Genomic DNA, 13,368 nt, shown 5'->3' with positions numbered 1-13,368 from the left:
GTGCTGGTGTGTACAGAAGTGCTGGTGTGTACAGAAGTGCTGGTGTGTACAGAAGTGCTGGTGTGTACAGAAGTGCTGGTGTGTACTGAAGTGCTGGTGTGTACAGAAGTGCTGGTGTGTACAGAAGTGCTGGTGTGTACAGAAGTGCTGGTGTGTACAGAAGCGCTGGTGTGTACAGAAGCGCTGGTGTGTACAGAAGCGCTGGTGTGTACAGAAGTGCTGGTGTGTACAGAAGTGCTGGTGTGTACAGAAGCGCTGGTGTGTACAGAAGTGCTGGTGTGAGCGTAAATGCAGCGTCCCATTCACACACACAAATGTCATTCTTGCGCCCTGCTGAGTGGACGGTCCTCTACAGGTCACTGACCTTCAGCACATGGCCGGCCTCTGGAAGCAGCGCCTTCGGTTTCCTCCTGTCCATCTTGTCTCCCATGATCCTTTGCTGTTTCTGGCATCTCCATCGCATCAGCACCCAACTCAGCATGCCCTGAAGCTCCTCCATGCTCTCCTTTATCTGGGGCGAGAGGCAGCACGTTACACCCCTGTTATACAACGTGGCGTCCAACTGCCGCACGAGGTCCACGCGGCTTTATGGGCGCAGCGCCGGCGCAGAGAAATCGAATGTGAAATTACGCTTGTGTGGGCGCCTACTCTATGTACTGACCAGACCCGAAATATCTCCGTCTGCGCCATCCGGGTTATAAACACCCGCTCTTTTTGTGACGCACAGAAATGGCCGGCGCATTATTAATGGGATGTACTAAAAAAGAATGTTTCTGTACGCCCCAAGAAAGGAGAAAATGCTACAAATCAGCGAGACCCCAAATAATCAGTGAGACCCCATACAACCAGCGAGACCCCATACAATCAGTGAGACCCCATGCAATCAGCGAGACCCCATACAATCAGCTAGGCTGACCCCAAATCAGTGAGACCCCATGCAATCAGCTAGACTGACCCCAAATCAGTGAGACCCCATACAATCAGTGAGACTGACACCAGATCAGCGAGACCCCAAATAATCAGTGAGACGGACCCCAAATCAGTGAGACCCCATACAATCAGTGGGACTGACCCTTAAATCAGTGAGACCCCATACAATCAGTGAGACTGACCCCAGATCAGTGAGACCCCATACAATCAGTGGGACTGACCCTTAAATCAGTGAGACCCCATACAATCAGTGGGACTGACCCTTAATCAGTGAGACCCCATACAATCAGTGGGACTGACCCTTAAATCAGTGAGACCCCATACAATCAGTGGGACTGACCCTTAAATCAGTGAGACCCCATACAATCAGTGAGACTGACCCCAGATCAGTGAGACCCCATACAATCAGTGGGACTGACCCTTAAATCAGTGAGACCCCATACAATCAGTGGGACTGACCCTTAATCAGTGAGACCCCATACAATCAGTGGGACTGACCCTTAAATCAGTGAGACCCCATACAATCAGTGGGACTGACCCTTAAATCAGTGAGACCCCATACAATCAGTGCGAGGTGACCGACGCCTGTCCCTGCACGGTGACACTGGCAGAATAGTCCTGTAGTTCCTCATCATCCTTATTGTGACATTGTGAGAGAGAGATGGCGCTGCACTGCCGGGAGAAAACTCACCACGGGAAGGTCGATAGCATCGAAAATAAACTTTATTGGCACATTGACAGGATTACAAAAACACTAACGCGTTTCGCACCGGATGGCGCTTTGTCAGAGAGTAGAGGACTCCTATCATCCATTCTCTTTTATGTCGTATTTCCGCATCTGCAAACCTCCCCCCCTGACACACGCTGTGCCCCCACACAGGGGATAGAATAGCCATCGTGGCTAATCCTAGGGGTTTGGCTGCAGGTGTTTGGTCTACATACAAAACTGTGATTTAAACGTGTACAGAAAAGGACTTAATACATACATAGTAGCATGTAAGACGTGTGCAGAGGTGTGTGTGTGTAAGAGATGCGTGCAGAGGTGTGTGTGTGTAAGAGATGCGTGCAGAGGTGTGTGTGTGTGTGGAGATGTGTGCAGAGGTGTGTGTGTGTGTAAGAGATGCGTGCAGAGGTGTGTGTGTGTGTAAGAGATGCGTGCAGAGGGGTGTGTGTGTGTGTGTGGAGATGTGTGCAGAGGTGTGTGTGTGTGTAAGAGATGCGTGCAGAGGTGTGTGTGTGTAAGAGATGCGTGCAGAGGTGTGTGTGTGTGTGGAGATGTGTGCAGAGGTGTGTGTGTGTGTAAGAGATGCGTGCAGAGGTGTGTGTGTGTGTAAGAGATGCGTGCAGAGGTATGCAATGGAGGCCGCCTTTTAAGGTGAAATTAATATAAGGTTTTATTGACTGTTCCTTTAAATAACACAGCCAACAAAAATATACATAAAACAATAAACACCTATCCCTGTGTAAGGGCTAACTCACTCCCCAGTCCCTATCTGCAAGGCTGGGGGGGGGGGAGGGGGGAAAGCCCCTTACCCACTTATCACCCCAAAATCTCAGCTGTACCTTGACGCAAGTGACCCTTCAGGTAAGTGGTGTCCGGGTAGGTTCCTGGGTCCCCTGTGTCCAGGAAATATAGGTCTCTGGGTGTCTGTGCTGAGATCCAGTCTGTGTGCAGGCTTCTCTGCTCTCCTTCTGTCAGCCCAAATGTGAGTTAAGGAATCTCTCTCCTGTGTCTCACATGAGGATTTTTACAGAGCTCTCATTAGTCCAGGTGGAGACTAGTTAATTGAGTGGCTGCAATTAACTCTCTCTCTGCTGGATTCTCAGATCTCTGAGGCTGCTTTATTTAATCAGGGATAAGCCCCTGTTACACAGCACAATAGCTACATAAGAACATGTTAAAAAAGAGAGAATAATCTAATTCACACCAAGCAAAGCATAATTGCGGTCACTCAAAGTTAAGAAAAATCCTGCATACATACATGAGAAAAAAATCATATTTTCTTCATTTCTTACATTTGACATTATATATGAATAAAAATCCCGAATATTCTCACGTTATGTGTTATTATTCAAGATCTCTCCGTGGATCTGATTTTAGAAAAGATGCATCAACCTCAACTGATACGCAAAGTTTATGCTGTGGTGAGGATCCGTGCGTCATCTCCAGATCAGTGGCGAGTATAGTGAAAAAAGTGTCTATCAATAAATATTGGCAAGCAAGAGTATTGCTCCTCTGTATTGTATATAATGGTGCACTGCCTGGCAGACGATGGGGCGAGTCCTCCGCATGCATACAGAGGCGCATGAATAACACCGGCCCCTCAAAATGTGTGAGGATCTCAACAATTATATTCGCTGACGGAGTTGAATCTTTACAAAGATTCCGAGCTCTAAACGTTCTGGTGTCCCCGCTATAAATAGAGACTCGGTATTACTGTGTAACTTCGCTGACTCCGCTGTGACTCACGATTCAATACGCTTGATCAAGAGCCCACACCGTGAGGTTTTGAGATGAACCGTTAGAATATTGCTGTTTAATATACAGGCGTTCCTCGGGCTCCGTTCTGGAAGTAGCGATGGATGGTGAACCCGCTGTAACGCGAGTCCCATGCTAATCAGTGGCGGTGAGCGTTGGATAACGCGTTGCGGCGTTGAATAACGGCCCATCGGGCTGCGTTGTAAAGCGCTGGATATGCCGCCCGTCGTAAAGTGAAACGTTGGATAATGAGGACTCCCTGTACAAGTTACATTAATTACATCCCCTTTTCTGATCAAACTATAAAAGTTACACAGCAATACAGAGGAGCAATACTCTTGCTTGTCAATATTTATTGATAGACACTTTTTTCTTCATCCTTATCAGTGCCCATCACTATACTCGCCACTGATCTGGAGATGACGCACGGATCCTCACCACAGCATAAACTTTGCGTATCAGTTGAGGTTGATGCATCTTTTCTAAAATCAGATCCATGGAGAGATCTTGAATAATAACACATAACGTGAGAATGTTCATGATTTTTATTCATATATAATGTCAAATGTAAGAAATGAAGAAAATATGATTTTTTCTCATGTATGTATACAGGATTTTTTTTAAACTTTGAGTGACCGCAATTATGCTTTGCTTGGTGTGAATTAGATTATTCTCTCTTTAACATGTTCTTATGTAGCTATTGTGCTACTATGTATGTATTAAGTACTTTTCTGTACACGTTTAAATCGCAGTTTTGTATGTAGACCAAACACCTGCAGCCAAACCCCTAGGATTAGCCACGATGGCTAGTCTATCCCCTGTGTGGGGGCGCAGCGATGTGTCAGGGGGGGGAGGTTTGCAGATGCCGAAATACTACGTAAAAGAGAATGGAAGATAGGAGTCCTCTACTCCTGGACAAAGCGCCATCCGGTGCGAAACGCGTTAGAGTGTTTTTGTAATCCTGTCAATGTGCCAATAAAGTTTATTTTCGATGCTATTGACCTACCCTTGGTGAGTTTTCTCCCGGCAGTGCAGCGCCATCTCTCTCTCTTTCACCAAATCACCGGATTCCGGCTGGAGCACCCCGAGCACGGTTCACCTTGCTAGAGGAAACTCAGTGAGTGCCTATTAGTCCATCACTTGCCGCGGCTTGCTTGGTTATGCCAGATATTACAGAGACCGTTTTCCTTGGTGATATTGTGACGAAGGGGTATTACACAGACAAACCAGGTCTGGCAACTGTTCAATCGGACCTGTATTTCCCAACAGTCACCGTGTATCTATATCTATCCATCGAATCATACATCAGATGTTACAAGGATGCAGCTCACTGAGAAGTAAATATCTCTCTCTACAAGGGAACCGACTGCTTTCCACACGTCTGGCCACACGTCATGGACTTGCTTGTCCTTTTTGCGGGTTAGAAGCACTGGTTTCGCTTGGGATTTCCGAAGCACGTTGTATTGTGACATTAGGGTGATATTTCTCCCGGAAGCATGTCCTGTTTAACAGATGGGTTCCCTAGATATTGGCATTTTTTTTTTAACATGTAGATTTAAAAAGACCCGGTCACCGTCAGGACCCCCCAATAGAAAGCAGAAAGCCACAATGTCACGTCCCGGTGATGTCCCGGAGTTCCTACTGAACTGAGTGAAACTGACCCGACGGACAAGTTATTTCCCAGTGGTCAGAAATAAAGTCTGGGGTCCAAAAAAACAAATATAATGGGAACCAAATATGTACCGTGGAGTAGCAAGTAACAGTCTCCCTCCCCCTCACTCCCCTCCGCCCACCTCCGTCCTTCTCAAAATCCTAAGAAACTCCCCCCCTCCTAATCCTGAACATAAGACATGCACTTCTCCTGAACACTCTCCTAATACTCTCCTCTGCTCATAAACAGAACACGTTATTAGTAGAAGTCTTGAGTACACGCGTGTTCAGTTCCCGCATGGAACGCTTATACTTCACGTGATATCAGGCAAATCACACGTTCACCTGACCGGGCCGGCCGCAGGGTGCTATATATCGTAGCATCGCTTAGTAAATATGGACCTTCGCCTGCCTGTGCCTCCCCAGGACTTGAAGTATCTTTCCTAGTAAATAGTCTTAAAGAAGTGAATTCTGAATATAAAAACGATCCCACCCAGGCCCTCTTCTTCATACTGATGATAAAACCCCTATTCTTAAACCGGGGTGAAAGCCGTTGCTGCCCCGAGGCGTTTCCTGGTATTGAGGGGATCCGGAGTCACTCACCGTCGGTGTGAGGAAATGCTCCCCTCCAATGAACTTCCACCCCACGCTCGCCAACTCTTCAAACTCTCTCAGCTTTCCCTCTATCCCCCTCTCCAGCTTCTCCCTCTGCTGGGCGGGGAGCCTCTCGCTGCCGGGACCTTCTGAGAAGATCTGAGCCCTGATATCTTCTGTCCAGGATCTGGGGAGAGAGGGGAAGGAGCAATGTACAAGAGGTCCCCCCGGCCAGCCGTATGCAGGGTAACACATGAGACTGCTTCCAATACATGAGACTGCTTCCAAGGAGTGAGACTGCCTTCCGCTACATGAGACTGCTATCAATGAGAGACTGCCTTCCGCTCCATGAGACTGCTTCCAATGAGTGAGACTGCCTTCCGCTACATGAGACTGCTTCCAATGAGTGAGACTGCCTTCCGCTACATGAGACTGCTTCCAATGAGTGAGACTGCCTTCCGCTACATGAGACTGCTTCCAATGAGTGAGACTGCCTTCCACTCCATGAGACTGCTTCCAATGAGTGAGACTGTCTTCCGCTACATGAGACTGCTTCCAATGAGTGACACTGCCTTCCGCTACATGAGACTGCTTCCAATGAGTGAGACTGCCTTCCGCTACATGAGACTGCTTCCAATGAGTGACACTGCCTTCCGCTACATGAGACTGCTTCCAATGAGTGACACTGCCTTCCGCTACATGAGACTGCTTCCAATGAGTTAGACTGCCTTCCGCTACATGAGACTGCTTCCAATAAGTGAGACTGCCTTCCGCTACATGAGACTGCTTCCAATGAGTGAGACTGCCTTCCACTGCTTAAGACTGCTTCCAATGAGAGATACTGCATTCAACTAAACGAGACTGTCTTACACTACATGAGACTGCAACTAATGAGAGAGGCTACCTTCCAATACATGAGATTGCTTCCAATGAGTGAGACTGTCTACCGCTACATGAGACTGCTTCCAATGAACGAGACTGCCTATCGCTACATGAGACTGCTTCCAATGAGTGAGACTGCCTACCGCTACTTGAGACTGCTTCCAATGAGCGAGACTGCCTATCGCTACATGAGACTGCTTCCAATGAGCGAGACTTCCTACCGCTACATGAGACTGCTTCCAATGAGCGAGACTTCCTACCGCTACATGAGACTACCTTACAATGAGCGAGACTTCCTACCGCTACATGAGGCTGCTTCCAATGAGCGAGACTGCCTTCTGCTACATGAGACTACCTTACAATGAGCGAGACTTCCTACCGCTACATGAGACTGCTTCCAATGAGCGAGACTGCCTTCTGCTACATGAGACTGCTTCCAATGAGCGAGACTTCCTACCGCTACATGAGACTGCTTCCAATGAGCGAGACTGCCTTCTTCTACACGAGACTACCTTACAATGAGCGAGACTTCCTACCGCTACATGAGACTGCTTCCAATGAGCGAGACTGCCTTCTGCTACATGAGACTGCTTCCAATGAGCGAGACTTCCTACCGCTACATGAGACTGCTTCCAATGAGCGAGACTTCCTACGGCTACATGAGACTACCTTACAATGAGCGAGACTTCCTACCGCTACATGAGACTGCTTCCAATGAGCGAGACTTCCGACCGCTACATGAGACTGCTTCCAATGAGATAGACTGCCTTCTGCTACATGAGACTGCTTCCAATACATAACACTGGTTCCAATGAGCAAGACTACTTTCCACTACATGAGACTGCTTCAGATGGGTGAGACTGCAGTCCACTACATGAGACTGCTTCCAATGAACAAGACTGGCTTCCACTACGAGACTTTTTCCAATGAGTGAGACTGCCTCCCAATATGCAAGACTTCCCATGAGACAGACTGTCCTCCTGTGAATTAGACTGCCACTCGGCAGAGTGAGTGCCACCCTCTTGCAGCAAAGGCCCAAGCGAATGGTCAGTGTACCTGGCAAGCGAATGGTCAGTGTATCTGGCAAGCGAATGGTCAGTGTACCTGGCAAGCGAATGGTCAATGTACCTGGCAAGCGAATGGTCAGTGTACCTGGCAAGCGAATGGTCAGTGTACCTGGCAAGCGAATGGTTAGTGTACCTGGCAAGCGAATGGTCAGTGTACCTGGCAAGCGAATGGTCAGTGTACCTGGCAAGCGAATGGTCAGTGTACCTGGCAAGCGAATGGTCAGTGTACCTGGCAAGCGAATGGTCAGTGTACCTGGCAGACATTGTGCGACTTACACCATGGCCAGGTAATCCTGGAAGAAAGCCCGCAGCTGTGAGGTGCGCTGCAGCTGGCATCGCAGTCCCTGCATCGTCTCCTGCAGCTGGGACCAGGCCTGCAGCGTTCCCTGGATCTCCATGCCCATCCCCTGCATCCTCTCTGGGCACAGCTCCTGCAGCCGATCTGCCTGTTCTTCCAACCTCCGCACATCCAGCCTCAGAGCCCCGGACAGGTCAGCCTAGAGGAGGACAAAGGCTCATGAAGAAGCAGGGAGCGCACAGAGAGGCGGGCATTTATTTCCACCGCTAACTGTGCGTCACTTCCCAGCGTGCGGAATACGTGTGGCACATTGTAACACTAATACCTCTGCCCGTGTTACAAGGAGGCACCTCCAAGCCATTCCCATGGAAGTCCCTGCCACACATAAAAATACCACCGCCTATATATCTCCCCCAAGGTGCATGCTGGGACAGAGACGCAGAATGTGATACATCTCATTATAATCTGTGCACCATGTAACTCCCCCCAACTCCTCCTACTGACTCTCCCCAAGGTGCGAGCTGGGGCAGAGACGCAGAATGTGATACATCTCATTATAATCTGTGCCCCATGTAACTCCCCCCCAACTCCTCCTACTGACTCTCCCCACGGTGCATGCTGGGACAGAGACGCAGAATGTGATACATCTCATTATAATCTGTGCACCATGTAACTCCCCCCCAACTCCTCCTACTGACTCTCCCCACGGTGCATGCTGGGACAGAGACGCAGAATGTGATACATCTCATTATAATCTGTGCACCACTTAACTCCCCCCAACTCCTCCTACTGACTCTCCCCAAGGTGCAAACTGGGGCAGAGACGCAGAATGTGATACATCTCATTATAATCTGTGCACCATGTAACTCCCCCCAACTCCTCCTACTGACTCTCCCCAAGGTGCAAACTGGGGCAGAGAAGCAGAATGTGATACATCTCATTATAATCTGTGCCCCATGTAACTCCCCCCAACGCCTCCTACTGACTCTCCCCAAGGTGCAAGCTGGGACAGAGACGCAGAATGTGATACATCTCATTATAATCTGTGCCCCATGTAACTCCCCCCAACGCCTCCTACTGACTCTCCCCAAGGTGCAAACTGGGGCAGGGACGCAGAATGTGATACATCTCATTATAATCTGTGCACCATGTAACTCCCCCCAACTCCTCCTACCGACTCTCCCCAAGGTGTGAGCTGGGGCAGAGACGCAGAATGTGATACATCTCATTATAATCTGTGCCCCATGTAACTCCCCCCAACTCCTCCTACTGACTCTCCCCAAGGTGCAAGCTGGGACAGAGATGCAAAATGTGATACATCTCATTATAATCTGTGCCCCATGTAACTCCCCCCCAACTCCTCCTACTGACTCTCCCCCAGGTGCATGCTGGGGCAGAGACGCAGTAGATATGCTGTGTAGTGTTGTAGTAGATATGCAGTGCAATGTTACAGTAGATATGCAGTGCTGCAGTAGATATGCAGTGCAGAGCTGCAGTAGATATGCAGTGCAGTGTTGCAGTAGATACAGTATGCAGGGCAGTGCTACAGTAGATATACAGTGCAGTGTTGCAGTAGATAAGTGGTGCAGATCTGCAGTAGATATGCAGTGCAGTGTTGCAGTAGACATGCAGTGCAGTGTTGCAGTAGACATGCAGTGTTGCAGTAGACATTCAGTGCAGTGTTGCAGTAGACATTCAGTGCAGTGTTGTGCTGTAGTAGATATGCAGTGCAGTGTTGTGTTGTGTTGCAGAAGATATGCAGTGCAATGTTGTGTTGCAGAAGATATGCAGTGCAGTGTTGTGTTGCAGAAGATATGCAGTGCAGTGTTGTAGTAGATATGCAGTGCAGTGGTGTGTTGCAGTAGATATGCAGTGCGCTGTTGTGTTGCAGAAGATATGCAGTGCGCTGTTGTGTTGCAGCAGATATGCAGTGCGCTGTTGTGTTGCAGCAGATATGCAGTGCGCTGTTGTTTTGCAGCAGATATGCAGTGCGCTGTTGTGTTGCAGCAGATATGCAGTGCGCTGTTGTTTTGCAGCAGATATGCAGTGCGCTGTTGTGTTGCAGCAGATATGCAGTGCGCTGTTGTGTTCCAGCAGATATGCAGTGCGCTGTTCCAGCAGATATGCAGTGCGCTGTTCCAGCAGATATGCAGTGCGCTGTTCCAGCAGATATGCAGTGCGCTGTTCCAGCAGATATGCAGTGCGCTGTTCCAGCAGATATGCAGTGCGCTGTTCCAGCAGATATGCAGTGTTGCAGTAGATATGCAGTGCAGAGTTGCAGTAGATAAGCGGTGTAGTGTTGCAGTAGATATGCAGTTCTTTGGATATGCAGTGCGCTGTTGCAGCAGATATGCAGTGCGCTGTTGCAGCAGATATGCAGTGTTGCAGTAGATATGCAGTGCAGTGTTGCAGTAGATATACAATGCAGTGTTGCAGTAGATATGCAGTGCGCTGTTGTGTTGTAGTAGATATGCAGTGCGCTGTTGTGTTGCAGGAGATATGCAGTGCGCTGTTGTGTTGCAGGAGATATGCAGTGCGCTATTGCGTTTCAGCAGATATGCAGTGCGCTGTTGTGTTGCAGCAGATATGCAGTGCGCTGTTGTTTTGCAGCAGATATGCAGTGTGCTGTTGTGTTCCAGCAGATATGCAGTGCGCTGTTCCAGCAGATATGCAGTGCGCTGTTCCAGCAGATATGCAGTGCGCTGTTCCAGCAGATATGCAGTGCGCTGTTCCAGCAGATATGCAGTGTTGCAGTAGATATGCAGTGCAGAGTTGCAGTAGATAAGCGGTGTAGTGTTGCAGTAGATATGCAGTGCAGTGGATATGCAGTGCAGTGTTGCAGTAGATATGCAGTGCTGCAGCGCAGTCCATACTCGGGGATCTTACCTCAAGCTCTTGCTGCTGAATGAAAAGCCCCTGCAGATCCCTCAGGTTTCTCTGTCTCTTCACCACAGCAAACTCACACTCAGCTTCCTCTGTGTCCCTCCTCAACTCATCCAGCCGGCTCTGAACAGAGAGGATCATTCGGGACACCACTGAGAGCTGGAGAGGGGAGAGAACAGGGAATGTGTGGCACTGCCCTCCAATGCGTGACTGTGACGGTGAAGGGGTACCCAGTCCATTAATAAAGGTAGTATGCCTGGCTGGGTGCCCCTGAGCCATATTGGGGAATTGTAGATTGCTGCTAGCGCGCTGAGATTTGCTGTGAGCGCTGGTTTGGTAAAATCATGGAGAAGTTTATAGCGCAATTTTTATAAAGTTATATAAAATTGATTAATGAAAGTCCCCCTATTTTAATTGTTCTAACAGTATAGGCATAAGGGGATTTTCATTCAGACGGCCGGAACAGAGGAAACACTGAATTTGTAATCACTGTACTTTAGAAATGCATAGCAGGAAATTCCTGCGAGGTAAGTGACACATATTTAGCCCGGACTTGTAAGACACCCCACTGGCTCAGAGCCAAGATGTCTGAAAAAGTCCGGAATTAAAAGGCTTCGGCCGACTAAGGTGTTAATTGGGGAGGGGTAATGCAAGTATCCCCATCTTAGTAAATGTCCGGGCAAATGGGCCAGATGTCCGGCCAGCTCAGACAAAATGTTGCCAGGTAATGGGGACGGGTCTGGTATGCTAAGCGGCAAAGGTGTGAGGTTCGCGCATGCCCTTAGCAAACTAAGATGCCCCTCTGCCAGGTTCAGCCAAGTATGGGCAACTCTGGCATAGGTGGGAATATTTGTTCCCACGGAGAGATTGGCTGCAGACGTTAAATATAGGGGTTTTGACTGCATAAGATCCCTGCAGCCGGTCAGGAGTCAGTTCCATCTAAGCTGGACTTTAAACTTTTTACCATCGTAACCCAAGTCAAGAGTTCGTAAGAACTAAGGAATCCAGAACCAATTCTACGGCGGTAGAACAAAGAAAGCAGCTCCGGCGGAGAAACAGCGGTTGCGAGCGGCGCCACTGACCAAAGACTGTTTTCGGCTCTGTTTGCACACAACTCCCGCTCCTGGGAAATTGTGCCTAGAGACTCTATTTCTACAGATTTCGTTTTGGGAATAGAAGATTTTGTTTTACCCTGTCCCAGTAAGTGTATTTCAAGTGTAATTGTAAACTAATGTGTGTGTGTTCATTTCTGTGAATAAATCACAATTTATTTTATCTGTTGCTTTGCTCAATCAAAGGATCTGGGTATTAAGGTGTTAAAAGTGCTGGTCTCCCGTAACATCGCCCTCCAATGCGTCACACTGCCCTCCAATGCGTGGCACGGCATCACAAGACTGCCTACCACTTAGTGAGACTTGCTCTAGCCTCGGCTGTCTTGCCTCCTACTCATCTCACCTGACACTCCAGGCTCTCGGTTTCTTTGGTCACAGCCACCACCCTCTGTCGCTCCCTCACTGCATCGTTCAACATCTCCACAGCTTCCTGCAGCTCCTCCAGAGGGGTGAACATGTCTCGTCTTCCGCTGCCTGTCCCTGTGTCACTGGGCCCTTCTGTACCTCCTCCGAACTCCGACTAAAGGAAAGCAGTCAGGTTGTGACATTCCTGAGAAACTGTGGAGGTGTCCAAGTATTCTGGAGCACCCCCACTCCTCAGACCCTCACCGCCCCCTCAGTCTCTCATACACAGACCCCCCTCCCAGTCTCTCATTCACAGACCCCCCCAGTCTCTCATATACAGACCCTCCCCCAGTCTCTCATACACAGACCCCCCCAGTCTCCCATACACAGACCCCCCACAGTTTCTCATACATAGACCCTCCCTCAGTCTCTCATACACAGACCCTCCCCCAGTCTCTCATACACACACTGCCCCCTCTCAGTCTCTCATACACACACTGCCCTCTCTCAGTCTCTCATACACACACTGCCCTCTCTCAGTCTCTCATACACTGTCAAGATAGAGAGGGTTTGGCCCGGGATTAAAGGGGTTACACCCCATTTCGCCACCCTCTACTCTGACCTGGGAAGCAAGGGGTTAACTGGACTGAGGTCCAGTAATGTGGTTTTGCCTTGCTTCAGCCATCCAACTGTTTATTCCCCTGTATAAATGTATTGTTTCTGGGCTAGTGTCTGCACCACACACACACTGGGGCTTAAGGGCTTAATGAGCTGCAGTTTAGGAAAATACATTAGGATGCGTGGTGTCTTTTCAGAAATATCTGGGCTTCAAAAGGCTTGATTGAAGTTGGGTGTGAAAAGTACAGAGGGGGTTTGGTGTATGTTAACACATATTGCTGGTGTAGACAGCTAGGACCCAGGCTGGGGCATTGGGTGTGAAATATAGAACCGGTGACAAATGTTCTCTACACAGGAGTCCCTGCTTCAAAGGATGTATTGATGGGGGCCAGGGGTGCGGTTACGCAAGGAGATATCAGAATGAGTGACCTTATTAAATATAAGAATATTATGAGATGTCCTCGGCTGAACATGCTAAGAATTACATATGTGTAACCGGGGGACCGAGCC

At 48.9% G+C, this 13,368-nt stretch overlaps 1 protein-coding gene across 4 annotated transcripts in view; it reads right to left on the bottom strand.

The window, feature by feature from the left end:
* The window catches only part of LOC142493986 (spectrin beta chain, non-erythrocytic 5-like), a 183,268-nt gene that overhangs the window by 58,724 nt on the left and 111,176 nt on the right, over nucleotides 1-13,368 (bottom strand). For all 4 annotated transcript variants that reach the window (XM_075598818.1, XM_075598816.1, XM_075598817.1 and 1 more), the window contains 5 exons: nucleotides 12,239-12,415; nucleotides 10,787-10,942; nucleotides 7,879-8,099; nucleotides 5,663-5,840; nucleotides 365-511 (listed from right to left, as the gene is read on the bottom strand). In XM_075598818.1, coding sequence (XP_075454933.1) covers nucleotides 365-511; nucleotides 5,663-5,840; nucleotides 7,879-8,099; nucleotides 10,787-10,942; nucleotides 12,239-12,415 — 879 coding nt within the window. The remainder of the gene's footprint in view (nucleotides 1-364; nucleotides 512-5,662; nucleotides 5,841-7,878; nucleotides 8,100-10,786; nucleotides 10,943-12,238; nucleotides 12,416-13,368) is intronic.

This window comes from Ascaphus truei, chromosome 4 (assembly GCF_040206685.1).
Source record: "Ascaphus truei isolate aAscTru1 chromosome 4, aAscTru1.hap1, whole genome shotgun sequence".
NCBI lineage: Eukaryota > Metazoa > Chordata > Amphibia > Anura > Ascaphidae > Ascaphus > Ascaphus truei.
The sequence above is the reverse complement of the archived record's forward strand: the minus strand, read 5'-3'. Positions and strand labels throughout refer to the sequence as shown.